The 25,601-nt window shown below is 29.9% G+C and overlaps 5 protein-coding genes and 1 non-coding gene across 7 annotated transcripts; 4 read left to right on the forward strand and 2 right to left on the reverse strand.

Annotated features, from left to right (window-relative positions):
- Positions 1 to 3,628: 3,628 nt before the first annotated feature.
- LOC127252188 (uncharacterized protein At5g01610-like) lies at positions 3,629 to 5,401 on the forward strand. The gene is made up of 2 exons (XM_051276260.1): positions 3,629 to 4,288; positions 4,880 to 5,401. The coding sequence occupies exons 1-2, from the start codon at positions 3,788 to 3,790 to the stop codon at positions 4,940 to 4,942; spliced, it is 564 nt and encodes a 187-aa protein (XP_051132217.1). The 5' UTR covers positions 3,629 to 3,787; the 3' UTR covers positions 4,943 to 5,401.
- A 2,235-nt stretch (positions 5,402 to 7,636) lies between these two features.
- Positions 7,637 to 10,368, forward strand: LOC127252149 (probable sodium/metabolite cotransporter BASS3, chloroplastic). The gene is made up of 5 exons (XM_051276207.1): positions 7,637 to 8,148; positions 8,583 to 8,678; positions 8,785 to 9,091; positions 9,324 to 9,571; positions 9,732 to 10,368. Exons 1-5 carry the CDS (start codon positions 7,769 to 7,771, stop codon positions 9,961 to 9,963), a joined length of 1,263 nt encoding a protein of 420 aa, XP_051132164.1. The 5' UTR covers positions 7,637 to 7,768; the 3' UTR covers positions 9,964 to 10,368.
- A 380-nt stretch (positions 10,369 to 10,748) lies between these two features.
- TRNAK-UUU (transfer RNA lysine (anticodon UUU)) lies at positions 10,749 to 10,821 on the reverse strand. The gene has a single exon. It is a non-coding gene; the product is annotated as a tRNA-Lys (tRNA).
- Positions 10,822 to 16,176: 5,355 nt separating this feature from the next.
- On the forward strand, positions 16,177 to 18,330 carry LOC127252187 (uncharacterized). 2 transcript variants are annotated; one of them, XR_007839033.1, is made up of 5 exons: positions 16,177 to 16,551; positions 16,671 to 16,880; positions 17,038 to 17,244; positions 17,605 to 17,715; positions 17,950 to 18,330. XR_007839033.1 is itself a non-coding variant. In XM_051276259.1 (4 exons), the coding sequence occupies exons 1-4, from the start codon at positions 16,546 to 16,548 to the stop codon at positions 17,656 to 17,658; spliced, it is 477 nt and encodes a 158-aa protein (XP_051132216.1). In that variant the 5' UTR covers positions 16,177 to 16,545; the 3' UTR covers positions 17,659 to 17,872. The 2 variants fall into 2 exon arrangements, 1 of the variants encoding a protein (XP_051132216.1); XM_051276259.1 differs by lacking the exon at positions 17,950 to 18,330 and having other exon boundaries at positions 17,605 to 17,872.
- Positions 18,331 to 18,935: 605 nt separating this feature from the next.
- On the reverse strand, positions 18,936 to 21,026 carry LOC127252186 (cysteine-rich repeat secretory protein 55-like). The gene is made up of 2 exons (XM_051276258.1): positions 20,573 to 21,026; positions 18,936 to 19,509 (listed from the first exon to the last, which is right to left on the reverse strand). Exons 1-2 carry the CDS (start codon positions 20,917 to 20,919, stop codon positions 19,047 to 19,049), a joined length of 810 nt encoding a protein of 269 aa, XP_051132215.1. The 5' UTR covers positions 20,920 to 21,026; the 3' UTR covers positions 18,936 to 19,046.
- Positions 21,027 to 23,182: 2,156 nt separating this feature from the next.
- LOC127252280 (60S ribosomal protein L32-1) lies at positions 23,183 to 25,135 on the forward strand. The gene is made up of 4 exons (XM_051276403.1): positions 23,183 to 23,273; positions 23,922 to 24,016; positions 24,530 to 24,711; positions 24,816 to 25,135. The coding sequence occupies exons 2-4, from the start codon at positions 23,927 to 23,929 to the stop codon at positions 24,943 to 24,945; spliced, it is 402 nt and encodes a 133-aa protein (XP_051132360.1). The 5' UTR covers positions 23,183 to 23,273; positions 23,922 to 23,926; the 3' UTR covers positions 24,946 to 25,135.
- Positions 25,136 to 25,601: the final 466 nt, after the last annotated feature.

Below are 25,601 nucleotides of genomic sequence, written 5' to 3' on the forward strand. Positions count from 1 at the left end.
GAATCACATATGGACACAGACATGATTTGTTTTACTAACTTTTTTATTTTTTTCAATACGATTTCCAATATATATATATATATATATCATCTTATCATATAATTCAATATTAATATAAATTATTATTTTTTATATTAACTATAGATTAAAAAAAAAAAGAAAAATAATCTAAAATCAACAAGAAACAAACCCCCACTCCCTCTCTTGTATTCAAATGAGTTTATGTTACAAGTGATGAATTTTATCATTTAATATTTTTTATTTTACACCTTTCATTTCATAATAAATAAATAAATAAATTACATACATATATAGGGCAACATAAGCTATCATTATAAATATATGGTTTAACCTCGTATCAATAATTTTGCTTCCACTATATATATATATTTATGCATTCATGCCTTGTTTTTATATTTTTTATCATAGGCAAATATTTTCAAATTTAAAATAATCGTCTTGTAAATCTAACTATTCTAAACCTATATAATGATTAATAATTTATTTCATTATATAATAAAAAAGTTTAATTTATTCGATAAAATAATAATAATAATAATAATAATAATAATAATATTTTAATTTAATGATGCCAAACACAATTATTTAAAACTTACAAAAGGTACCTAAAGAATTCATAGAAAACAATTCATACTATTTCTATATAATTCATCATTATGATGATATATACATATATATATATATATGGAGAGAGAAATAGAGCAGCAGCAACCTAGAGTGAGAAGCCAGCAAATAAATGTTGGTGTGAGAATAGAGTAAGTAAATAATTTGCAATAAAAATAAGGTTTTCTCTTTTCCAAATTTTTATACAATATTTTTAATTTTCTAAAAAAAAATATATTAAATGATTGTTTTATACTGCCTCCATGGTAGATAATATAAGCCTATTACTGTAATAAGAGAATATAGGTAAAATATAATTAATAATTAATTAAGAAATATATTAGTAAAAGTAATTATTATATATTAAAAATAATTATAAATTAAAATTAAGATAACTAAATAATTTAATTAAGATTTTAAAAAATTTAAATTTTAAATTTTAAAATATGATTAATGTGTATAATCAATTTTTTTAAAAAAAAAACAAACGAACGAAAATAAAAAATAAAGACAAATTATGTGAGACAAATAGAGTATAATTCACAAAAATAAAGATACAAAAGAATAATTCTACAAGTCTGTTTACTTGCGTATTAGAAAAGAAATGAAGAACTGTTTTTAATTTTAAAAAAAATAAATTCAAAATCAGAATTTTTTTTCCTAATTTTTTTTTATATGGTATGAAAACGATTATAGTTACTCTTTGGCAAAGTGCAATCAAACTATTTCATCCGTCTCAGTAATGGTGTCACAGTTGTCGTAATTAAAAATGTTTTAGTAAAATTAATTATAATATAATAATAATTATTATTATAAATTAATATTAAAATAATTAATTAGTCTAATAAAAATTTAAAATATGATTAAAATGTAAAATATTTTCCAAAAAAAACATAATATGTAGGACATACGAAAATGAAAGCGCGTCATGATACGTGAAGGAGTATTAGTTATGAACATAAACCAAAATTTTTATTGAAATAGTATGTATAGAGGCTTGTTATAAGTATATTGCATAAATTTTAATAAAATATTAAAAAGTCAGTAAATAATTATTCATCCACAATAATATCAGAATTCAAAAAATATATTAGCAAATCCTAATAATTAATTAACAAAAAAAGTATTTGGGTCTAAAATACTAAAAAACACAACCCAACATTTCAACAATTATTTGATTTAGAAACTAAGGATGTGTTTGTTTGGGGGGTTTAATTTTAAATACACTGTTTATTCTATTTTTTTTTTCAAGAATATTAAATTAAACATCTATTTTTAATTTTTTATATTATACTAAAAATTAATTTTACATTCAAAATATTACATCAACACATATTTATATTACATCATACAATTATACAAATTCAAAATTTTTACTATTTGAATCTCAACTCAAAATTCAAACTCTCAAACAAACACACCGTAACAAATCTAAGTGAAAAAAAAAAAAAAAAAAAAAAAAAAAAAAAAAAAAAAAACATAATTAATAGTCACAAAATCCATCACTATCTTCACATGCAATTCTTCCAAATGTGCTACATCAGACACACTTACACATCACATTTTTTGTATTATTATAACTCTCTCTCTAGATATACACATACATAATTATTTTTTTTTAGAGATTGATATATTTTTTATTTTAATTTTGAGTAATAATTTAAGTTTAAAAAATTTCTATGAAAATAAATATATTTTTTTATAAAAAAAAATCATAATTATTACTCCCTCTTAATTAAAGTATTTCTTTCTATTATTTTTTGTTATTTCAATCAAAAGTATTTTCTATGAATATTAATTAAAATTCATAATTATCACTCCCTTTTAATTATTTTATTTTTTTGTTATTTCAATGAAAATAATCATACATTAGTATTTTCTTTCACTTGTTGTCTTTGTTTTAGGTTGTATATAAATTAACTATGAATTGTATTATTTGTTCATTTGTTATATTTATAAATATTAATCAAATACAAATACAATTTATAATTATTTCAATATAATCTATAATAAAAAACCAACACAACTAAGTAAATTTATTTAACACAGTATATATTGTTTGCATCTGTATCACGTATTAATTATTTTTTAGCTTATGTATCCTGTTGATTTTGTTTAATAAGCATAGTAACAGCGTCAAAGTCCGAGGATTGATAGTGGATTAAGTATTATGTTATCTTTATTATAATATAATTTGTATTTATTTTAAAGAAATATATTACTTTCATCTCAATTTAAAATATCATTTTTATTATTTTTTTATGTCATTCATTAATATTGTTTTTATAATATAGTAAAAGTATTTTACATATAAATACCAAAATATTTTATTTTTCACAAATTATAAATATATTATTATTTTATTTATATTTTATAAAAAAATATCAAATTATTTTACATATTTTTATTAAATAATAAAATATTATTAATTTTTAATTTATTAAAAAAATAAATGATTCATTTGAAATGAAACAAAGTGAGCATATATATATATATATATGATAATTTGAGAATTCGCAATCACATAAGTAATAAATTCTGATCAAATCTAATAATTTACAAATTAAGATCGATGGAACAAATATATATATATTTTTAATTTATGACATAAGAATCTACAAACGCGCGCCGGAAGATACTCACCGGATATTTCGGACTCGAAGTCCAGCCCACTTGCTGTTGCCTACAATCAAAGTGAGGTGTTATTTGCCCTGCTGGATTTCAATTTTTTATTATCTTAATTAATTTCCACGTCATATTTTCCAATTATTGCCGTACTTATCCCTCAGTGTCGCTCTGGACTTCGAGTCCTCAGCCAGAGACTACTATGGACCTTCCAGTACGCGCCTCCCCACAGTAACTATTCTGTACCCTCAGAAAAAATAACTATACACTTTCATATCCCCATTTTACCCCTCAGGACCTCCAATCATATTCTCCGGCTCACTGCTCCGCAATAGCAGGAAATCTAGATTCCTTCTCCTTCACTATCAATAAGTACTCGGTTCTCTTGATCCCTTCTGTATTATCCCTGGCACTTTCCCTCCCGCCGCCGCCGCCGCCGCCGTTGTCGCCGCCGCCGCTCCTGCTCCGACGGTAGTCTCCCTGCTCAATCCAAATTCCAGAAAGTTCCATGCCACAGACCTGAAGATTTCAAAAGAAAATGTTATATTTGCGCCATTTCCTCCTCATCTCCTTTTCGATTCTGTTAATCTGTTCATTGTTGGTACCGGTGGCGATATCCGACGAGGCCCCGAAATTTTCGGCGTACGAAATTCTGAAGGCCCACGGGCTGCCGATGGGGTTGCTCCCCAAGGGAGTGAAGAATTTCAGCTTTGATGACTCTGGGAAATTCCAAGTCCACCTAGATCGCGCCTGCAATGCCAAGTTCGAGAACGAGATTCACTACGATATGAATGTTTCCGGGATCCTAAGCTTCGGGCAGATCAACGAGCTATCCGGAATTTCGGCGCAGGATTTGTTTCTGTGGTTCCCTGTTCTCGAAATCCGAGTCGATATCCCGAGTTCTGGATTGATTTACTTCAATGTCGGCGTTGTTTCCAAGCAATTCTCCCTGTCTATGTTCGAAACTCCGAGGGATTGTTTGGAGGGACCGCGTTCAGATCTTGTAGGCGGAAGGGAAATAGCGCAAACTGTTTCTAAGGTCAAAGGATTTTTTTCCCAAAAATACCTAGTGCTATTCTAGGGTTATCATGATTGGTCCTTTTTTCTTCTGTTTCTCCGATTTTGGGTTTTTTGTGTGAAATCTCTGCCTGTCTTTGGTTGCCTTTTGATTTTTGGAGTTCGTGTTTGAGATAAATATTTTAGGATAGAGAAAAGGTGTATGGGAAGCTTCTTCATTGCTGCTAACGTTTGAGTCCTTAGGGAAGTGAGAAATGAATTGTATAGTTTGGCTACAGAAGCCACTTTTTGCATTTGGTGTAAAAAGGTAGGGTTCTTTTGCCTTGTGTGGTTATTTTTGCACTCAAAAAGTGATTTTACCTCTTATGGAGAATCCATGAGGTTCTTCCATATTCCATATTTACACCTGCCTGTACTGTATTTAAGTTTCATGATTTACTTGTGTGAAATGTCTCACTTTTTCCAGATTTCTGAACTTGATGCCATGATGCTAAATGTGTTTGAACTGGTAGATGGATGAAACAATGGATTTGCTTTTATGTTGATGCTATAAGTTGATTAATTAGCCTTATGTTCGAGCATTCACAGCGCCTGATCTGTGTTTTGTCATCAGATTCGATTAGGGAAGTTGGAGAATCAGCATGGTGAAGATAATGCTGCAAGAACGGCGTTGTAGATTATGTCGGTGGGAGATGATATGATGCACATTAGCTCAATCATGTTATGGAATTTGTGTATGTACAGATCTGCAAAGTCTGTTCTGGCAACCATCGTATTTCTTCTTTCTACTGTTGCATGTTTGCTGTTCATTCTGTAGTCATGCCGAGTCCTCTCCAAAACATGGTCGACAAAAGGAGGCATTCATTCAACAGATCAATCAATGGCAGCGATACAAAACTAGTTTAAAAAATCTTTGGATATTGGGGCAAAATATCCATGGGGGAGAGCATGTGCATTCGTGGTTCAGGTGATGAATTTGCCCCCGAGTGTTCTATAATGCGATTAAGGATGTGAACTTTAAGCACGATTCTTGAACTGATTTATCTTTTTTCTTGTAGTATAATGATAGATGTGAGCTCACTTTGCATACTTTGGTTGTGGATGAAATTAAGGAATAAAAGTACTGCTTTTTCATCATTTTTAGTTTCGAATTGATATCTCTTGTTTGCATTTTAAGAAATGCCACAGATCTTTACTCCAAGAAGAGGGTAAGAATCCGAATCATATATATTGTCGAACGACTACTTTTACATCTTACCGAACTTGTCCATACTTGTTTCTCAGCTTATGTGTGGTTTACTGCAAATATATAAATCTTTTCTGATTTGTTTTGTGGGACATTGTTTTATTCGAACGTTTGGTGTCGAAATTTGTTGTAACTGAGGATATTGGACTGTTTGCTTCTTACTGGTGGTGGAGTTTGTATTGATTGTTTGCCATCCACTGTCATGACAACATACAAAAATTGATGCCTTCTTCTTCTTCTTGATTGAGATTGTGGTTATATACATTAGCTGTATGTATATTTGTTGAGAATGATGGATGTGGGAATTATTGCATTTGGGGTGGGGGCAAGAAGGATGGAATATATGCTGCTGCTGCTGCTGCTGCTGATATGTATTATTATTATTATTATTGTTATTATTATTATTATTATTATTGTTATTGTTATTATTATGGTCTGCAGAAGAAGATTGTTTAGGCTTTACAGGACCATGGGATTCTGTTTACAATAATTGGTTTGTTCTAAAGTAGTTTTTGTGTTGATTTGATTAATCACACACTCACACTGACACTCTCACTGGCTGTTTGAGATCATTGTAATGCCCCCCTCTTGTCTTCTGTGGTCCATCCTACCCTGTCTGTCTTCGATTCTCATGTCTCTTTGTGTTTGCGTGGAAGGAATTGTTGACATTTGCGAAAAGTTAAGAGTAACTTTTGAGTGTGCTTTTTTTTTTTTTTTTTTTATTTTTTAATTTTAATTTTAATTTTAATTTTTATAGAGTTTAACAAATATTGTATTTTAACGACAGCTTCGATTTTAATAAATAATAGCAACTGTGTTAAGAATAAGTAGATGTAACTATTTATGTTTTATTATTTTTTGATGTCTCATTAAAAAATATCTATATTCTATAGTAGAAAAAATGATTTATATCAAAATATTAGTATCTCTTATAACAATATATATATTTTTTGTATTTATAAGACAAAATGTCAAAATTATTTTATATATTTATATTAATTAATAAAATATTATTATTTTTTGATTTTATGAATATATATTAAAAACAGAAACAAAAGACAAACAGTTCATTGGAAAGGAAAGATCAAATAATATGTTTAGAGGAGATTTGGAGGATAAATGTATCTTTTTCTCTTTCCTTCATCTTAAAAATAAACCTTATTTATTTGTTACTAAAAAAAATATATTAATTATTATTCATTTATATAAAAAAATCCATATCCAGAGTATACGCATATCTCCTATTATGGAGGAACTATGTTATTACACTTATTTCCTTGTACATATCGAGAAGTAAGAAGATATTTTCTTATTTGTCATTTCTTACTTAAATATCTTTCATATTTTTTTGGCTTCTCATGATATTTTGTGTGTTAATTATAACGACGACAAAATATGAAATTGACATTGCAAAAAGTATCATTCTCTATTCCACTTACTATGATTAATATACAAAACTAATTTATTAATACGAATGCAAAAGAGAGATATATATATATATATGTATACATTAAATATAAAACAACACACATAATCTTTAAATATTGGAAATATGAATAATTTGTCATTTCAAACCATATTATTATTTCTCTTTTCTTTTTTTTCTTTTTGCATAATTAAATTAATGCATCTATACAGCCACACAATTTATTTCATTAATAGCTATATAGTTTCTGTCAAATTTATTTCAATAAGTGCTACTATAGCTAATTGGCTATCAACCTATATTATTTAATTATTTATATCAGAAAAGTGATTATTAAATTACTAAATTAGTATGTTCTAACAACCTCCAAACAACCACAAACAATAATAATAATAATAACAATAATGATAATAATAATAATAATAATAATAATAATAATAATAATAATAATCTCCAAAGTATTTAATTAGACGACGTGATTTAAATCTCAATCCTCTTTACTACTCCTATAATACTAAACTCACAATTTTAAATACAAAATAAATATTTAATGTAAATATTATTTATATTAATATATATTGGTTACAATAACAAGCCCAATTCCTGCCTCGGCTTTAGATAGTTTTCCCTTTTTTCGGCTCAATAAATAAATAAATAAATAAATAAATATATATATATATATATACGTGTTTATTATTATTATAATTAGAGAATAAGCCACATATCTTAACAGACTTATCCCCCTCCTCTTCTTTTCCTCCGCCGTTCCCTCGCCGGAAAACTTCCAAATTCCGGCGTCGAGACAACCTGCTGAGGAATTCAGCCAAAAAATGCCCCCAATATCATGCCTTACGGTCCAAACCGCATCCAGAACTCCTCGATTCCATGCCCCTTGCTATTTGCCGCAAAATTCGATTCCGTTAGGTTTAAAGAGCAGTGTTTTTTTCCCGATTCAGAAGAGGTCTGATAAGAGTGTAAAAAATGGCTCGTTGGTGATATCTGCGTGCTCGACTACATCGCCTTTTATCGGCAAGGTTGGGGCTCAGAAAAGAGAGGGTAATTTTTCGCTGTTGTCGTTCGGAGTGGACCCTAGGATCGGCGTGGTTGCTGAATCAAAACCGGATGCTTCTCAATTTTTATCTGCTCTGCTTCCGTTCGTGGTGGCTCTCACCGGCATCATGGCACTGTCCAAGCCTTCGACCTTCACTTGGTATGCACTGTAAATTTTTTGCTATTTACTCAAAAATCTGTACTGCTTTATTGTTGCTTGATGCTTTCTGGATATACTTGTGCTCAATTTTCTAATTTTTTTGGTATGTTAATAGTTGTACGTACTAGGTATGGTGTTCATGTAGTTATTCCCTTAGCGCAAGTATTACTTCTCTCGCTAAATGTCGTAAGATCTTTGAAACCGCTATAGAAGTAAAACAGAGTAGTCTCAAATAGATTTCCAGATATTTTAAAATGCTTGAATTTTCTGTTAGAGACAAAAGAGATAATAAGTTGTTCATGGTTTGAGCAAAGTTATCCATGGTGATTGTTTGTTTCCTTCAATTGATTTTACTCCGAATATCCTTAAAATGCTTTTTAAAGAAGTGTATGTATTTTTCCAGTGTTTTTTGTTAAATGTTAGAGAAACTGCAGGGTTTCCAAGGAAATGTATGCACCTGCACTCGGAGGGATTATGTTGTCTATCGGAATTAAGCTCTCTCTCACCGATTTTGCTCTAGCGTTTAACAGGTCAACTTTTATTGTTCTAAGCATTTTGATCTTCATTGCTGGCTACGCAGTTTCTTGGTGAATTGGTATCTGAGATTTGTTGGTGTCGTTTTTAATTTGTTTGCAGACCACTTCCATTATCAATTGGATTTATTGCACAGTATGCACTAAAACCAGCACTTGGAGTGTTGGTTGCACAAGCTTTCCGTGTTCCGCCTATGTTCTATGCAGGTTTTGTTCTGACTGCATGTGTTGCGGGGGCTCAGCTATCAAGCTATGCCAGTTTCTTGAGCAAGGGAGATGTGGCTTTGAGCATCCTACTGACTAGCTCATCGACCATTGCTGCAGTTATTGTGACTCCTCTTTTGACAGGCCTTCTCATCGGCTCCGTTGTTCCAGTTGATGCTTTTGCTATGTCAAAATCGATCTTGCAGGTGCCAAATCTCTTCAGGCTGAGTGTACTTGTTTGATTGAAATCATCTTATATGATAATTTAGAAGGATTAATAAGTTTGAATAATTAGGTTTTATCAAGGGTTTCAAGTCATCATTCAAACTAAACACACCCTTAAAAGTTCTTGCTAATTTTCATGTGATTTTTGTTTGATAAACCATTCCTGGTTTTTATTATCTGATTAATTACTTTTTTCTGGGTAATTTTTTACAGGTGGTTCTTGCGCCTATCGCGCTTGGATTGGTGTTGAATACTTATGCCAAACCCGTCGTTTCAATCCTACAACCTGTGATGCCTTTTGTTGCGATGATCTGTACTTCGTTGTGCATTGGAAGCCCTCTTGCTATAAACAGGAACCGAATCCTGTCCATTGAGGGTCTGAGATTGATCGGTCCAGTGCTATTCTTTCATGCTGTGGCATTTACTCTGGGCTATTGGATCACCAAAATCCATTTTCTAGGGTAAGCAGCATCAATATGTTACAGTTCACTTTCCATTTTATTTCTACGTTAAAATATAATGCAATTTAAAGCTGATGCACATTAATTTTTTATTCCATAATATCCGAACTTGTTGTCAAGATTGATGGAAAAAAAGCAACTTGGGTGTGTATGATTACAGGTTGGAAGAAGAAGTTTCGCGAACAATCTCACTGTGCACAGGAATGCAAAGCTCGACGCTAGCAGGGCTTCTGGCAAGCCATTTCCTGGGAAGCACACAAGCCGTTCCCCCGGCATGCTCGGTGGTTGCAATGGCTATCATGGGTCTTTGTCTGGCATCGTTCTGGGGCAGCGGGTTCAGAATCAGAGACTTGCCATGGCTGGTGATTCCTCGACGGACAGTAAATGCATGAGTTGAGTTGAGTCAGTTATGGAGGTTGCTCTACCCTCTATATATGTTTTGATTATTTTCCATGATCCATCAATGGAAATGGAAATTGAAATGGAAGGTCGGGTGAATTGCTTATTGCAGAAGAGGAAGAAAGGAGAAGAAGAAGTACATAAGGAAAAGAAGGTATATGAAAATAGTTAAGAAATATCGAAGGTATCCATCCCTTAATTACTCTTAATTTTCAGTGTACAGCCAGCCCCCAGCCCCCAGCCCGCCCTGTAATTTCTAAGGAAATATCTCTAGTTTTGGCTCACGTGACTTGCAGAATATGCACGTGCACTGGTTTTTGTTCTCAAGTAGTATCTCATTTTAATTTAATTAAACTATAGATTGGTTTATTTACTACTGCCACAATATTATTTTGTTACTATCTGTACTCCATTTGTTTGTGGTTTTGGATTTTAACTTTAAATAATTATATTGTACTTTAAATTTATTTAAAAAAGAATAATGATATGATATTTTTAAGGAACAAATACTTTTTTGGATGGTAACTTAAAATAGGTACCCAAAAAAATAAGTAATAGCTCCTTGAATCTTTGACTTTGACAGTGGCATTTTTTATTTCTGTGTTTTTAATAGATAAACATGTTTGTTTATAAAAGAATTTAATCAAATCTTTATTTATATTATAAATTAAAATTTTAATTAACTAAATTATATTCAAAATACAAACAAATACGTGTATTTATTTAGAAATATTTCATCGATGGACCCTAAAAAATTAGAGATTAAAATCTTAGAAACCGCCGTCTGTGGGAATCGAACCCACGACCACATGGTTAAAAGCCATGCGCTCTACCGGCTGAGCTAAGACGGCTCTTTTGAGTATAATGAATTCTAAATTGTATTTGATTGCTTTTAATTATTATGATTATTTGGTAATATAGGAATTTACAATCACTATTATTTGGATATGCACTGAATTTGAATTTAATAACTGCAAAGTATGTTAGTAATGAATATTAAAAAACTCAAGGTGATTATTTATATATTAAATTTAAAAATTTTAATTTTTTCTTTAATAAACCATGCTTAATGCCTATTATGAAATAATTAAATAAAATCAAATATTTAAAAATATCAAAGCAAAGAAAAAACGCACAAGTAAACAACCTCTCATGTATTTGATATAATTAATAAGGATTCTGGAAGAGATGATCTACTAGTTTAGTTTGAAGTGAGTAAGTTTAAATATTTTTAATGTTTTTAGGCCTTCATCGTTCACCTAATACGATTTTTTATTTATTGATTATTACCGATTGCATTCAAGATTAATAAATTATATTGTAATTTTAATTTTTTATCTTAATTTTTTAAAAGTATGATTTACTTATAATCCCTCATTTATATTATATATATAATCATATTTTACAATTCTTTATCTTTTATAAACTTATTCATATCAATTATGTATAAATATGTATTTTATTTCTTTTTCTTACATAAAAGTTATATTTTATACAAAATAACATTCATATCAAATATATATTGTTAAAATATAAAGTTTAAAGCATTCAAAAATTATTTGTAACTTAAGTATATGTTGTTATATCATAATTTATAATCAAATAGTATCTTACTACTTAGCAAGAAAAACAAACTTTCAATTACACATAATTTGCAATCAAATGCACCCTTTTGTTATGTTTCAATGGAAATACCTAAAAAGAAGTTTAACAATATCATTAGCTATGTAATAACAATAAATGATTTCACTGGATGATTATAATATTCAGCACATGTAATGAACTTTCACTAAAAATTATTAATATGAATATATTAACAATATATGTTAATTATACAAAATAAAGTAATTAATTTCCAAACCTTTGAACGATTATATTCTAATATGTCGGGGAAAGTGATTAATCGAACAAAACATATTCGAACACTTTAAAGGGCCCACTCTATAAGCGTGGGCGATTCACAGTTATAACAATGTTTTAACAACGAAAGACAATGCAGAACATAAAACAATAATGAGACAAGGTGTTTGTTAACTCGGTTCGATTATCAACCAATCTATATCCGAGGATATCAATCCAAAAGATATTTCACTCACCAGTGCTGATTAAGGACAAAAACAACAACAACTCCTTCAACCCAAAAAGCTATCATGGTTAACCTAGAAAAATATCTCAACAGGTTCACGTTGTCACAAACACGTACTAACAATGACCATACAACAGAGCAGCTCAGAGTTTGATCATCATCTCCGGTTGGAACTCCATTATCTCCGATCTTTGTCGACCTCTCCTGTAGGTTTCAGTGTTAAACAACAGTTCAAAACATGGAGAAAATGAGAAGAAATGTGAGAGCACACACAATAATTTCTCTCTCTATATTTTGGCTCTCAAACCTCACTCACCACCAAATATTTTCTCCTTTGGTTGTATATATCATGCAACTTTGGAAAGAAGACACCTCACGTTAATTTTCCTTAGCATAAGAAATGATATAGTGTCATTCAATGAATCTACACGAGTCTGACCATTCTCAAACTGTCATGTTTGACTCACGTGGACATCTAAGAGATTGGACACAATGAATAAAATCAAGCACACAGATTCATACTGCAGCACGATTGCAGTAACAATTTTACTGCAACATCAGACTGCTTGAAAAAAAAAAAAAACACTTGATGCAGGACAAAAAGAAAAAAAAAAAAAAAACATATTTGTCCATGTACCAAAAATAACAAAAAGTTTTTTCATTCAGACAACATCTTATCCAATTTCTTATAAAATTAATAAGTTGTTAAAATAATTCCGTCAATTGAGGCTTTTTAATATATATATATATATATATATATTGAAAATTTTCACAATCTTCAAATTACTTTAGTTCAAACTTTATTATAATTACAACTTAGAGATGACACAAAGTAGATTAGCAATTTGAGGTACCAACTCTATTTATTATGTAACAAAGCCAACTGAAAATTTGCTTTAACCATCTATGGCCTACAATAAAATATACAAATAAAGACTCCCTATATCGATCTTAAGGTATGCTTTACTTTAGTATAAATATTGTATTTTAATAATAGTTAACTGTACCTTATTTATATGTAAACACTATTATGTCATTATGATTTAATTTGATTAATACTGACATAGGTAAGTATAAATTTGACACAATTTATATAGTGTAATGTGTTATAGTCTTAAAATAAAAGAGAATATGAATACTTAATGTTTAGACAACAAAAAATAACAAAATAGATATTTCTTGAAAATTTTATTATAGGATGCACAATTCTAAGGTGTAGTAGTACAATTTTTATACTCCCTCAGTCCCTTGTACTACGTCACTTTTCGTTTTTTTTAAAAATGATTACACACTTTAATTTCATTTTAAATTTTTTATTTTATTTTTTTAAATTTTAATTAAACTAATTAGTTATCTTAATCTTAATTTATAATTATTTATATTATAGGATAATTATTTTCACTAATACATTCTTAATTATCTACTAATTACACCCCTCCTAAAATACCATGTCTACAGTGTAACAGACACGGTATCTTGGACGAAGGGAGTATAAAATATTGCATTCTATTTTTTATTTTTATTTTTTACTTTAAACCGAATTAGAAAAAACACAATTTTAGATTTTGTTATTTTAAAATATATATTGTGCAATATGATCGTTTATATTTTTAAAATAAATATATATATATATATACATGATATCAAATTTAACTATTATTTAAATAAAATAAAATGTACAAAATATATAAAATTAAATTAATTAAACTTAGCGCATAGCACAATGTTGAATGTAGGGTTACGTCTAAAGCACATTTTTAACTTCCCAAAAACCTTCCCTTTTTCAATTTTCAATCTTTTTACTGCACGGAAGACATGCATGCATGTAAAGTTATACAAATTGGTTAGGGCTAAATTACGGATATATCTGATTTGTATTTCAAATATAAATCAATATTATTTGATGATTTTCAATAAAATAAAAAATAAAAAAATATATATATATACTATTGATACAAATAGATAATTATTCTTTCATCTTTTTCATGTGGTAATAATAAAAATAATAAAAAAAAATGAACATAAGTGTGTTTAGTTATATTTTCTTTTCATTTTAATATTTGATATATTTTATAAGATGAATATAGTTGTTTGATATAATATTTTAAATTTTATATTATATGGGTTTTTCAAAATATAAGTAGTAAACAAATCAAGTTAAAATCACAAGGACAATTTTCTAGTTTTTTCATTTTAATTTTAATTTTTTTTTTAACTCAACAAATGTGATTATTAATAAATATATATATATTTTTAGTTAAAAGTACTTTACTCTATAGTTATATTAAAATTATATTTCTTTTTTCATTTATTTATTTATTTTTTTACCACAACAAGATAATGAAAAGTACCTAAAATCAACCAACTAACCGATGCTTTTACACCAAACTTAAATGATCATTAAATACTATTAAATGCTGAATACCTAAGTAAAATGGCAAACTCCGCATTAAATATTTGGTATTTACCATCGCTACGTAATGATATAACTGTTCAAGAGAAATTGTTTGTTCGGTATTATTTTGAATTTATTTATTTCATGGAGTCAAATCAACACTTAGTCAATACATATAATAATATCATATAGCGCATACTGCTGTATAGCATAATTTATTTTATACTATAGACAAATATGTACGGTCTAGTTCATATTTATATTGTACTTTATAAATGAAATTATTGTACCAAAATAAACAATTGCGTGTGTTTTGAAGTATTTTAATTTAAATTATTTTTTATACTCTTTTCGTCCCATAAAGTATCCATTTATTTTTTCATCTAATTTTAAAAATATTAGTATTATATTAGAATATAGTAAGAATAAAGTAGAAATACTTAAAATAACCTTATTAGTATGTGTGATATAAAGGTAATGACATTTGTGTAATATATTGTAAGTTGTAATGGTATTTGTAATGTTGGGTATATAGTACAATTACTAAAAAAGAAAATTGATACTTTGTTATCGGACGGACTAAAATAAAAAAATGTATATTTTGTTATGGGACGGAGAGAGTATAAAACATGTGAATTATGTCATTAATATAAAAAATAATACTCCTTTCGTCTCAAACACCCTGCGACACTTTCTTTTTGGTATGTTCCAAACACCCTGCAACATTTCCAAAATAGAAAATAATTAATTATACTTAATCTCTACCCCACACTTTATCCCCTCATATCATCCTAATGAAAAAATAAAATATATATTTCTATCTCCATCACATCACTTAATTTCTAAATTATCATACTTAATACTATCCACCTAAATTCCCGTGTCAAATACAAATGTTGCACGGTGTTTGGGACGGAGGGAGTATATTTTATTGAATACTATTTTATTAAAAAAAATAAAAATATATTCCTTCCCGTTTAATTTAAAGTTTTTTTGAAATTTTATAATAAGTTAAAAAAATAATAATATTTTATTAATTAATAAAATATATAAAATAATTTTGATATTTTTATTTTTCATATTTATATAAAAATTTATTTCATGTAAAAAATTACGTTTGTATTTATTTAAAAATTAAAAGATTATTGGTAATAGTGTGTTATCTTTATTGTAATAAATAAATACTTTTAAATAAATGACCAAAATAAATTTTTTAAAAAAAAATCATGGTAGAGGGAAGCAAATTCGAGTATTTTTTTAAGGGTGTTTTTGTTTGAAGGATTTCGGTGGATTTCCACTGTTCATCCAATTTTTTCCCCCCAAAAACATCAAATCAAACACCTATTTTTCATTTTTTATATTATACTAAAAATCAATTTTACATTCAAAACATCACGTCAAATCTTATTTATATCACATCATACAACTATTCAAATTCAAAATTTTTACTATTCAAATCCCAACTCAAAATACAAACCCCAAACAAACACACCCTAAATGAATTTGAAAATAAATTAATTTAAATTTGATGTTAATATAATATATAATAGAATATTTTATAAAAAAGAATTTGTAATTTTTTTGAAAAACGGAAAAACAAAATAGTAAAATTCAAGATTTATGGGCAAAAGAAACATATTTTGCACTGTAGATACAAAATAAGATTAGATTTCATTTCATTGGCGTCAGATAAAGGTGACGAAGAGCTGCAGAATTGAGTTGAATTGTAACTGATACAGAGAGAGAAAGAGAGGAGAGAGAGAGAGAGAGAGTCCATCGTCTTCCTCCCGGAGACAGTCCCTTGTCCCGTCTCCTGCATATTCTTAGATATTTGGGCTGCTTTACTTTTTCCTGCTCTTTTCTTCATACCCCACATTGCATTTCGCCATCGCCATCGCCTTCACTGCTTTCCCCAAAAGGAAATAGCTGCTCAGTGAGAGAGAGAGGCCTCAAAACGATTTTCGATTTCTCATTTACCCCAATTCATTCCCCCCTATATAATTTGGAAACCAACCACACAGGAAAAGCCATCCCCTTCCCATTGGGCGCTCTGAATATCTCCGCACATTCGGTCCCAATCCTGCTCCCTTCCCCATGGATGTACGTAAGCAACTAATTCCGTGGTTTCGAGTTTTTTTACATGGAGCCTGTGTAATTAGGGTTTCGTTAATTTGATCGATGAATTTTAAATTATGCACTTTACTGTTTGGTGGGGGAAGGAATTCAATTTCAGGAGGCGACGCGTGCCTGCGTTCGGGAGCTGGGATTGCGACGGCAACCTGCCGTTCACGCAGTGTTTCGAATCGGCGAGGGAGGCCGGCCTGCTCCGGTGCAGCTATTCCGGCGAGGATCGTGACTTGTACGTCGCCGGCGATCTGTACGAGAACGATGTTGTAACTCCCGCTGTGATTGTTGTACCTCGCCACAGGGTACAACTCTTAGCATCCTATATATGTATCCATCCATTCTTTTCCGATGAATTGAGATTCTTGAATTGATCACTAAGCAATTCATCTCTCTCTCTCTCTCTATATATATAATTTTATAATTATATCTTTTAGCGTTGATTATGAGTGCTTTTTGTAGGCAAAAGTAGGATATTCAAAAGAGAAACAAAGGAGGAAAGATGATGATGATGAGTGGGTGATGTGGAATTGTGATGGTGAATTCAAAGAACCACCAAGCCCTGTCTCGGCATCTGTGGCTCTGCCGCCACCGCCAGCGGCAGCAAAGCCAGTCGACCAAGATCTGTACACCATCTCCCCCGACCTCCTCCGCGCCAACACCAAAAGGGTATATATAAAAACAAACACACACACACACATTGCTTTGATTCGATAAATTATAAAGGAAGTGAGCACAGAATTCGACAATCGACATGTATTAGGACAATCCGAAACTTGACAAGATCCAAACAAAAAAGTTTTTGAATATCCTCAACATTGCTAACATCTACTTGTCTTGATGTGCTTAATTAGACATGTAATAATCTTTGATTTTTCGGTCACTATAGTAAATGAAATTGAAATCCGGGGAGCTTTTGAAACTCGATGAATGTAGTGATTGGATCGAGGGATCTTTTTATCTACTTGTTGTTTTGGTTTAAATGTGTTTTGGTGATATGTAAAAATTGTGTTGCATTTTTTCGTGCAGAAGAGAGGATGGGGAGTCTTTTCGAGCTGCCTGCGCCCGGTGTGTCTCCGTTGAGTCCCGACCAAGTATGAGTTTGCCGTGTCGATGCATTCAATACATTCGGCGGATAATGTGAGACTATATATATATATATATGTATGTATGTAGTTATACAGCAGTAAATCAAAAACCAGTGGTAATAGTATGATTCAAGATAAAAAGCCATGGATTAGTTTGAAGATGATCACTCTTGTGTCATGATAATAGTAATTGAGGATCTATTGTTATGTTTGTTTTCCTTTTTTTAAGAAAATAATTAATTTAAGCTTCAGTTATTAATAATTATTATTATTTTTGATATCGCAGAAATCGGGAGCTGCTCTGGGTAAATGAATCTTTATTATTATTATTATTATTATTTTAAATGAATCTTTGATGGTCTGGTTTTTAGCTGTACTTTTTGTTTTTGCGCTGTTGTGTGGTAAATTGAAAAAAAATAGGTGATCGTGGAAAGTAAAAGTGATCAAATAATGTAGGACTTGTGTTGGGTTGTTTATTGTTTTTTTTATTTTTTATTTTTATAACGTGGGAATCCGTAAGCCGTAGTAGCTACTCAAAGGTGTACACTGGATAAACTTTCGGCCGAATTTAATACCCTTCAAACTAAGTTCATCAGGAAAGTCACGTTAGGCCAATCATATATTTTTGTTTGTATTATACTAGTTGAGTAAGGGAATTGATTTATTATGACTTTCTTTCCTTTCTATTTTTTTATATAAATATATTGTTTTTTATATATGTAGAAGACTAGATTAACTTATTATTTAAATCTAAAAATAAGAAAAAAAAAAAAAAGTGAACTTATTTATTTCGTTACTTTTTAGGTATAGAATCACGTGAAAACGTTTTTCCTTTTTAAATATATTAACTTTTATAACTATTTATTTTAATATGTAAGCTCTTAATTACAATAACTTCTTTGCTAGCGTATAATAAAAAGTTAGTTCCGACATAAAAAAAATAAATAAATAAAGTAAAAAGTTAGTTGAATCATATAGAGTCATTCAATGACCGAGTCAAACTCTGCCTGACTGAACCCGGTCCAGCCGGTACTAACCTGGGCTTTAACTGTTTCATGTGAGGACCATCTGAGATGTCCACGTCGCCTGCTTCAGCTTGTGGCCACTTTTGAATATGTAACCATCTAAGGCTATCGATTCTTTTAATTGTTTTTTTCTTTATATATTATCGTAACAATTTTTAATTTAATTCAATGAGAGAATATATCAAATAAAATATTTATTTTTTATTTTTTATATAAAATATAATTTTCAAACACTTATCACATCAAATCAAATCAAATACTTACGACAATACATTTTATTATTCTTAAACATTTTAATACAACATTTATAGATCGAATTCACAAACTCGCGTGCACAAATAAATCCTCGTGCGCCAATCTAAAGCGTCCGAGGTATGAATGTCTTGTAATTCTTCCCGGCACTCCTCTCGGACAAGTTGGCCATAGCCGTTGCATCGAGGGGGAAGTAAAATGGATAAAGTTCATACCTAATATAACAAGTGGAGTACACAACCCTACACCCAATCTTGTCTTTACAAAACCTTTCGAAGTTCCCGATCCCGATTGCTAGACATTGAGCGCAATTTATGTCCGATAAGTCCCTGGTGCACTGCGCCAATCCGTACAATGTTAGGAATGTCGAAATCTTGGTTTGCCCCTTCCCCAAGCCTTTGTTCCCTGCCTTGGTCGCGTCTGATCGGACAACTTGCATTAAGGCCCCGAGCTTTTTGTTGAAAGTGTTGGGGTCGTCAGCGTTCGCCACGTTGTAATAATATATGCCCGAAGTATCGACTTGTCCAAAGAAGTTTTCGAGCTTGTATCTTAGAAAGCAATAGTCGTACCTGTTGAAAATACGCTAATTTATAAAATATATATCATATTAAATTATTATTTAAATATTAATAAAGAACACTTATAAGTTTTTTTTTTTCCTCAATAGATAACAGCCATCTAGATTTGTGGTTATTTTTTTATTTTTTGTGATCTAATTCTTTTTATTTTTTTAAAAAATTATACACTCTTCATCTTTATTACATAAAGTGTCTATTTTATCTTAAATATATAATTTAGAAAATATATAATTAGTAAATAGTAAAAAAAAATGTATTAATAAAAATAATTATATATTAAAATTAAGATAATTAAATAATTTAATTAAGATTATAAATATATATATAAATTATGAAATTTAAAATATTATTAAACTGTATAATTATTTTCAGAAAAAATTACAAATTATGTAAAACAACCGAAGTGAAAAGATTAGACACTCCATGTGAGAGAAATAAGTATTATTTTTTGTATTTTTTACTATAAAAAGCAAAAAAAAGAAAAAAATACAACAATAAATACACATTCATGTTAAAATTCTTGCATAAAATATTGAGCTTTTTTTTTTTTTTTTTTTTTTTAACTAAGTATATTAACAATAGTTCTGTTTTTTCAATATTATTTTTCAATTACACTAATAAATCTAAAATATTTTATACAAAAATAAATTAAAAAAAAGTCAAAATACTCATTATAAAAAGATAAATATTCAATTAAAAATAATATATTTTATATATTTATCACAATTTTTTTTGTACTAGACACAAAAAATTAGTTCACCAAAACGCTAAAATATAATTGATAACTTATAATTTGCATGAATAATAATAATAATAATAATAATAATAATAGCAGCAAATGTTTTCTTAATAAAATGCACAAGTAAGAAAATTTCAAATATTTTCATAACACGTATCATGTAGAATTCAAAAATAGCGGGTTGCAACGGAGATAGTCGGTCGCAACTTTTATTTTTTTTTTTTGTTATTTTGGTAGCAATATACTATTAAATTCATTTCAAAATAAAAATTATAGATTAAATAGTACTATTAAAATTAAAAAAATAGGCAGTACCAAATCTTGGCGTCGGCTTGGACCGGACAGAGCTTTCGGATGTTTACGGTAGCGTCGCGGATGCAGGCGGCGCAGTCGGCTTTGGGAACGTCCTGGCGGCATTGGGCGAGGCCAAAGGCTTCTGCTAGTCCGGCGCCGTAGGAGGTTGCGCTGAAGCCGCCGCCGTTATTGGTGGCTCCGGCGCCGACTTTGTCTACGAGGATGGCGATGTTTCTAGAAACCTCAGGGTAGTCTTTTACTTTGGTGTCGTCGCCGCAGAGATGGTGGATAGGGTCTGCACTGCACGAACTGTAGAGGAAAAGCAGGGAGAAGGAACTGTAGAGAATAATAATTAGGTTCATCTTCATGTCGATGCAAATTGCAGCAAGAGATGATAGTAGATTGGGAGTTTATGACTTATTTTTTTATGGGTGTTGTAATGAGCTGAGGAAGACACTGCTTTATACATTTATATTTACATGTACAATTTTTTTAATGATATTATTTATTAATATACTTCGTCCGTCTCATTGAAAAGTTACCATTTTTTATTTTCGTCCGTTCCAAAACAATGATACTATTTTCTAACTTGATAATTGTACTGTCTACGTAACATAATAAATACTCTTTCAAATTACAATATATTATACAAATATTATTACTTTTATATTATACTATACTAACTAATAAAAATATTTTTATATTTTTTTATTATAATTTAATATTTATTAATATTAAAAAATTTATTTGTGAAAAAGCAAACGCGGTCCTTCCTATTGGATGGAGGGAGTATATATTTTCAAATGCGCAAATTGTTAATGGATTAACACTATCTAGGTGGAACGCGATTTATTATTGTGCAGATATTGTTGACTATAATATTTGTGGGAAATTCAGCCAAGCTAATTTGTTTGTGGAAGATATTTTGACCCATTATAGTTTGTCTTTTATTATTATTATTATTATTTATTTATTTATTTATTTATTTATTTATGTGTTATATACATTAGTGTAGAATGAAAAGGTTTGTTTGATTGTGTTATTTACAGTAATTTAATTGTTTTTCTCTTGAAATATCATGTTTTATATACTTTTTATTAAAAATATTATACAGTATATAAAAAATATATTTAAAATACACCAAAATATAAAAAACATCCAAACAAACCTATAATGATTTATAAATTTATATATTTTTACAAAATAAAATAAATTTCATATAAAAGAAAATAATTTCAATTTCTGTAAATTTATAAAATTAAAAATTTATTTTTTAAAAAATATATATTAATAATATTGTAATAAATTTCTATATTTTACATGTAAGGTAATTTACATATAGCAAAAAACAACTTCAATTGTTTTATAATTTTTAAAAAAATAAAAATACATTAAAAACTTACTAAATAATACAAGAAAAAAAATCATAACATATATAATTATTAGTATTATATTCATATTATGAGAATCACAAATAAGTATTTTTAAAAAATGCCCAATGTATTAGGTTTGGCTTGGGTTTAGGACCAATTTCGGATAGCCGCAAGTTTCCACGTCATAAAAATAAAATAAAAAATAAAAAAAGCCCCAATGTAGTGAAATGAGAGGTAAGTGTAGAGGCAAATGAGAAAATAAAATAAAATATATTGGCTAAGATAAAAAATGATAATGTATAATGTTTTTCAAAAACTAGATTTTAAGGTTTAATAATTTTTTTTTTTAAAAAAAAACTAATTTATTAATTATTAAAATTAACTGCCTAACTAGTTAACCAACTAAAAATTATTAGATAAAATATATATATATATTTTTTAATAAACTATTTTTTCCAAACAGCTCTAGAACAATGTTTGACTTATTGTCTTTGCTCTCGTTATATTCTAGAAATAGCAACTAGTCTTTTTGCATGGTAAAATAATAGTACTATTTTTAATTCCAACACTTTTACTAGTCTTTTAGTTGTAGAATTAGTATTTCTTCGTGTGTGTGTGTGTTTACCTATAAATTTTTATTCTGGTTTTACTATTTCTACGCGTATGAGTCCAACTCTTACACCACCATTCTAATATTTTTATTTGTATGTATAAAATATATATATATATATATGTCAAGTTGGGGCACTTAGTGTGGCCACAAATTCCGCAATATTTGAGTGATTCCACCCAATAATTGTTTTGAATTATGTCCTCCATTTCAGTAGATTCCATTGTCACTATCATTGAAATAAATATATATATATATATTTACTTTCTGGGTTTTATAGAAATGATTATTATCCTATTTTACAAATTCACTAGCAAATTATTTCTAGAAGTTGTTTTGCTGGTCAGCCGGGCCGGTCCAGAACTACACCAACCCAGACTGTAATACCGGTTTCGAACTATTTTTCTTATTTTGGATTGACCAGACCGGCCTGCTTTAGGCCTGTTGAACTTCGGCCCGAGTTAAAAAGGGCCAGGATCAGAGGGACTTATGCATCTCGGGTCGGACCTAATCGAATTATACCCACGCTATTATTTGAAGATGTTGGTACAATTAAAGAAGGCCCATATATTTTGGGCCACCAAATTTGGGCCCAAATGCATTAAAAGCCCAGTCCTAGTATAAAAGCGTAAAACCCTAGTATTGTTTTTCTATTTATCGCCTCTTCGCGAACGCTGCCCAATCTCCCGCTGCCCAATCTCCACCACAGAGGCCAGAGAAGCGGCGTCGCCACCACCAGGTTTTGGAAATTACTTTCATGTTTAAATTTATGTTTCGTCTTTGTATTCGGTTTCGTTGGTGGAGATATGCATGCTTTATTTTGCGACATTCCTCTTGTTTGGATGTTGTGCTTGGGTTGAATTAACTGAAACTTCCGCTGTTGCAAATGGTGTCTATTTGTTTGTTTTGTCTTTGTAAGTCGCTTCGTATTGGTTCTGGTTCTGGTTCGCTGTTGAATGGTGTGAAGGTTATACTATATCATGGAAGGCTTTGTCTGTCTATGTAGTCTTGTTGATTGAATCTTCATAATTCTCGAAAGTTGATTGTATCTACCAAATTATAAGCTGTGTTCTTTGAAACCTAGGGATGTTTGATGATGAAAATAATTTATTTTGATTTTGTTTTCTTTTCATGAATCATGCAATTCAAACAAAGCGATACTATATACTATTAAAATTGAAAATAAGCACTAGAAATTTGTATGGCGATGTTTTAAGATGCATAGCAACAAAGTATTAGTTTATTGAATCCTGGTGGAAATTGAAAATCACTCAATAAATTTGTTTGATGATATTTTAAGAAGCAAATCAAACAAAACGTTATTGCAACATATAATATGTGAGATAGATTTTTTTTATTCTTTTCTAACTTTAGAATTTTATTACAGAAGCCATGGCTGTTCCATTGCTGGACAAGAAGATTGTTAAGAAGCGCGTCAAGAAGTTCAAGAGACATCAGAGTGATCGATTCATCTCAGTGAAGGTATCTTCCTACATTTACACTGCAATTGTTTAGCTGAATGGTGATGTTTTTAAGTGCCTTTGCAGTTTCTGCTGCTATCTGTTGTGTATCTCATGGTCACATTGTTTAGCAACTGCATTTGTCTCTTTGGCACTGGAATATGCTTTTTTAAGCTTGCTACTTTTTAATTTTTCCTGTTTTATTGTTTCTCTTCACAGTCTGTAGTAATGAGATAAAGAAATCTCTTTGATGCATAGCATATGTATATTCTATGAATTCATTCTCTACCTTTGCAGCACTCATATTTGATAAATTGATACATTGTATTTTCCACTGATGCATGCTGTCGCTGATTATAACAAAAAATAAAGAGAATTAGACAATCTGTTAACCTGATATTTTGTATTCAGTGGCCTGTGTTTGTGTAAGCTACAACTTCCAAATTGCACTAAGTTCTTATGCCCCTCTCCTTTAATTAAATGCTGTTGTTAATCTCAACTGGCTTTATATGATTATTTGTCTTCTGGCTTTCAGCCTAGCTGGAGGAGGCCCAAGGGTATTGATTCCCGTGTCCGAAGAAAGTTCAAAGGATGCACCTTGATGCCAAATATTGGTTATGGCTCAGACAAGAAGACGCGCCACTACCTTCCCAATGGGTTCAAGAAGTTTGTTGTGCACAATGTCAGCGAGCTCGAAGTCTTGATGATGCACAACAGGTTTACTAAACATTTGTTTCCTCTCAGTTCTCCTCATTCTAGTTTTTGACTTACATTCTATACATGGGCTCATTGCTGACCTTGTTCTATGTATGTTATGTCAGAACCTATTGTGCTGAAATCGCACACAACGTATCTACCAAGAAGAGGAAGGAAATTGTTGAACGGGCAGCTCAGTTGGATGTTGTTGTGACGAACAAATTGGCCAGGCTGCGCAGCCAGGAGGACGAGTAAGCAGGTCGCTTGAAGTGTTATTTCTTTGGTGACTGTTTTTTATTTCTTTACTTATAATTGAAAGATTGAATGAGGAGATTTTGGGGCAAATTTTGTTTCGACTTAGCTGCTATTTTTTCAGACATCTGTTTTTTGTATGGCATGTTATCTCATTATGACTTGCAATGATGTTTTGTTTTGGTTGTGGTTCTTTTTGGTTTGTTTGGCCTTAGCCTAATAGTTATTGGTATGCAGCTTGAAATATAATGTCTATTATATTTAGAATTAAATTCAAAATTGATCTTTGAAGTTTGGGCAATTGGAAGAGTAGTATTGTGTAAGGAAATTGAAATGGAAATATTGATCAAACGAAGAGAGTTTGATTATTTATGTGTTTATTTTCATACTGTGTCGTGGACATGCTATCTGAATTCATATATTCTTTTTTGCAATCATAATCACCAGTGACGCCGTGACGGACGCTCCATTGTTAAATTGAATACGGAAATTGATTAATTAATTAACTGCCAATAAATTTCCATCTAACGGTGACGGAGGCAAGCGGCGGAGTTATCCGAACCCTGTACGCTGTCGTTTTGCGCGACTGAGTCGGTTAACTGCTACTAATGAATATTCAAATTGCAAAAACGAAAAAGATATAGAAACTCTTGAATTCA

The sequence above is a fragment of the Andrographis paniculata genome, unplaced genomic scaffold, assembly GCF_009805555.1.
Source record: "Andrographis paniculata isolate CXL003 unplaced genomic scaffold, ASM980555v1 Contig45END, whole genome shotgun sequence".
NCBI classification, from domain to species: domain Eukaryota; kingdom Viridiplantae; phylum Streptophyta; class Magnoliopsida; order Lamiales; family Acanthaceae; genus Andrographis; species Andrographis paniculata.

Coding starts and splice junctions, on each gene's coding strand:
- LOC127252187 (XM_051276259.1), top strand. Junction 16,881..17,037: donor TTGTTGTACCTCGCCACAGG/GTACAACTCTTA, acceptor TGCTTTTTGTAG/GCAAAAGTAGGATATTCAAA. Junction 17,245..17,604: donor TCCGCGCCAACACCAAAAGG/GTATATATAAAA, acceptor TTTTTCGTGCAG/AAGAGAGGATGGGGAGTCTT.
- LOC127252188 (XM_051276260.1), top strand. CDS start 3,788: ATGTTATATTTGCGCCATTTCCTCCTCATCTCCTTTTCGATTCTGTTA. Junction 4,289..4,879: donor TAGCGCAAACTGTTTCTAAG/GTCAAAGGATTT, acceptor TTTTGTCATCAG/ATTCGATTAGGGAAGTTGGA.
- LOC127252186 (XM_051276258.1), bottom strand. CDS start 20,919: ATGAAGATGAACCTAATTATTATTCTCTACAGTTCCTTCTCCCTGCTT. Junction 19,510..20,572: donor CAAGCCGACGCCAAGATTTG/GTACTGCCTATT, acceptor TATTTTCAACAG/GTACGACTATTGCTTTCTAA.
- LOC127252280 (XM_051276403.1), top strand. CDS start 23,927: ATGGCTGTTCCATTGCTGGACAAGAAGATTGTTAAGAAGCGCGTCAAG. Junction 24,017..24,529: donor ATCGATTCATCTCAGTGAAG/GTATCTTCCTAC, acceptor TCTGGCTTTCAG/CCTAGCTGGAGGAGGCCCAA. Junction 24,712..24,815: donor GTCTTGATGATGCACAACAG/GTTTACTAAACA, acceptor ATGTTATGTCAG/AACCTATTGTGCTGAAATCG.
- LOC127252149 (XM_051276207.1), top strand. CDS start 7,769: ATGCCCCCAATATCATGCCTTACGGTCCAAACCGCATCCAGAACTCCT. Junction 8,149..8,582: donor AAGCCTTCGACCTTCACTTG/GTATGCACTGTA, acceptor GAGAAACTGCAG/GGTTTCCAAGGAAATGTATG. Junction 8,679..8,784: donor TTTGCTCTAGCGTTTAACAG/GTCAACTTTTAT, acceptor ATTTGTTTGCAG/ACCACTTCCATTATCAATTG.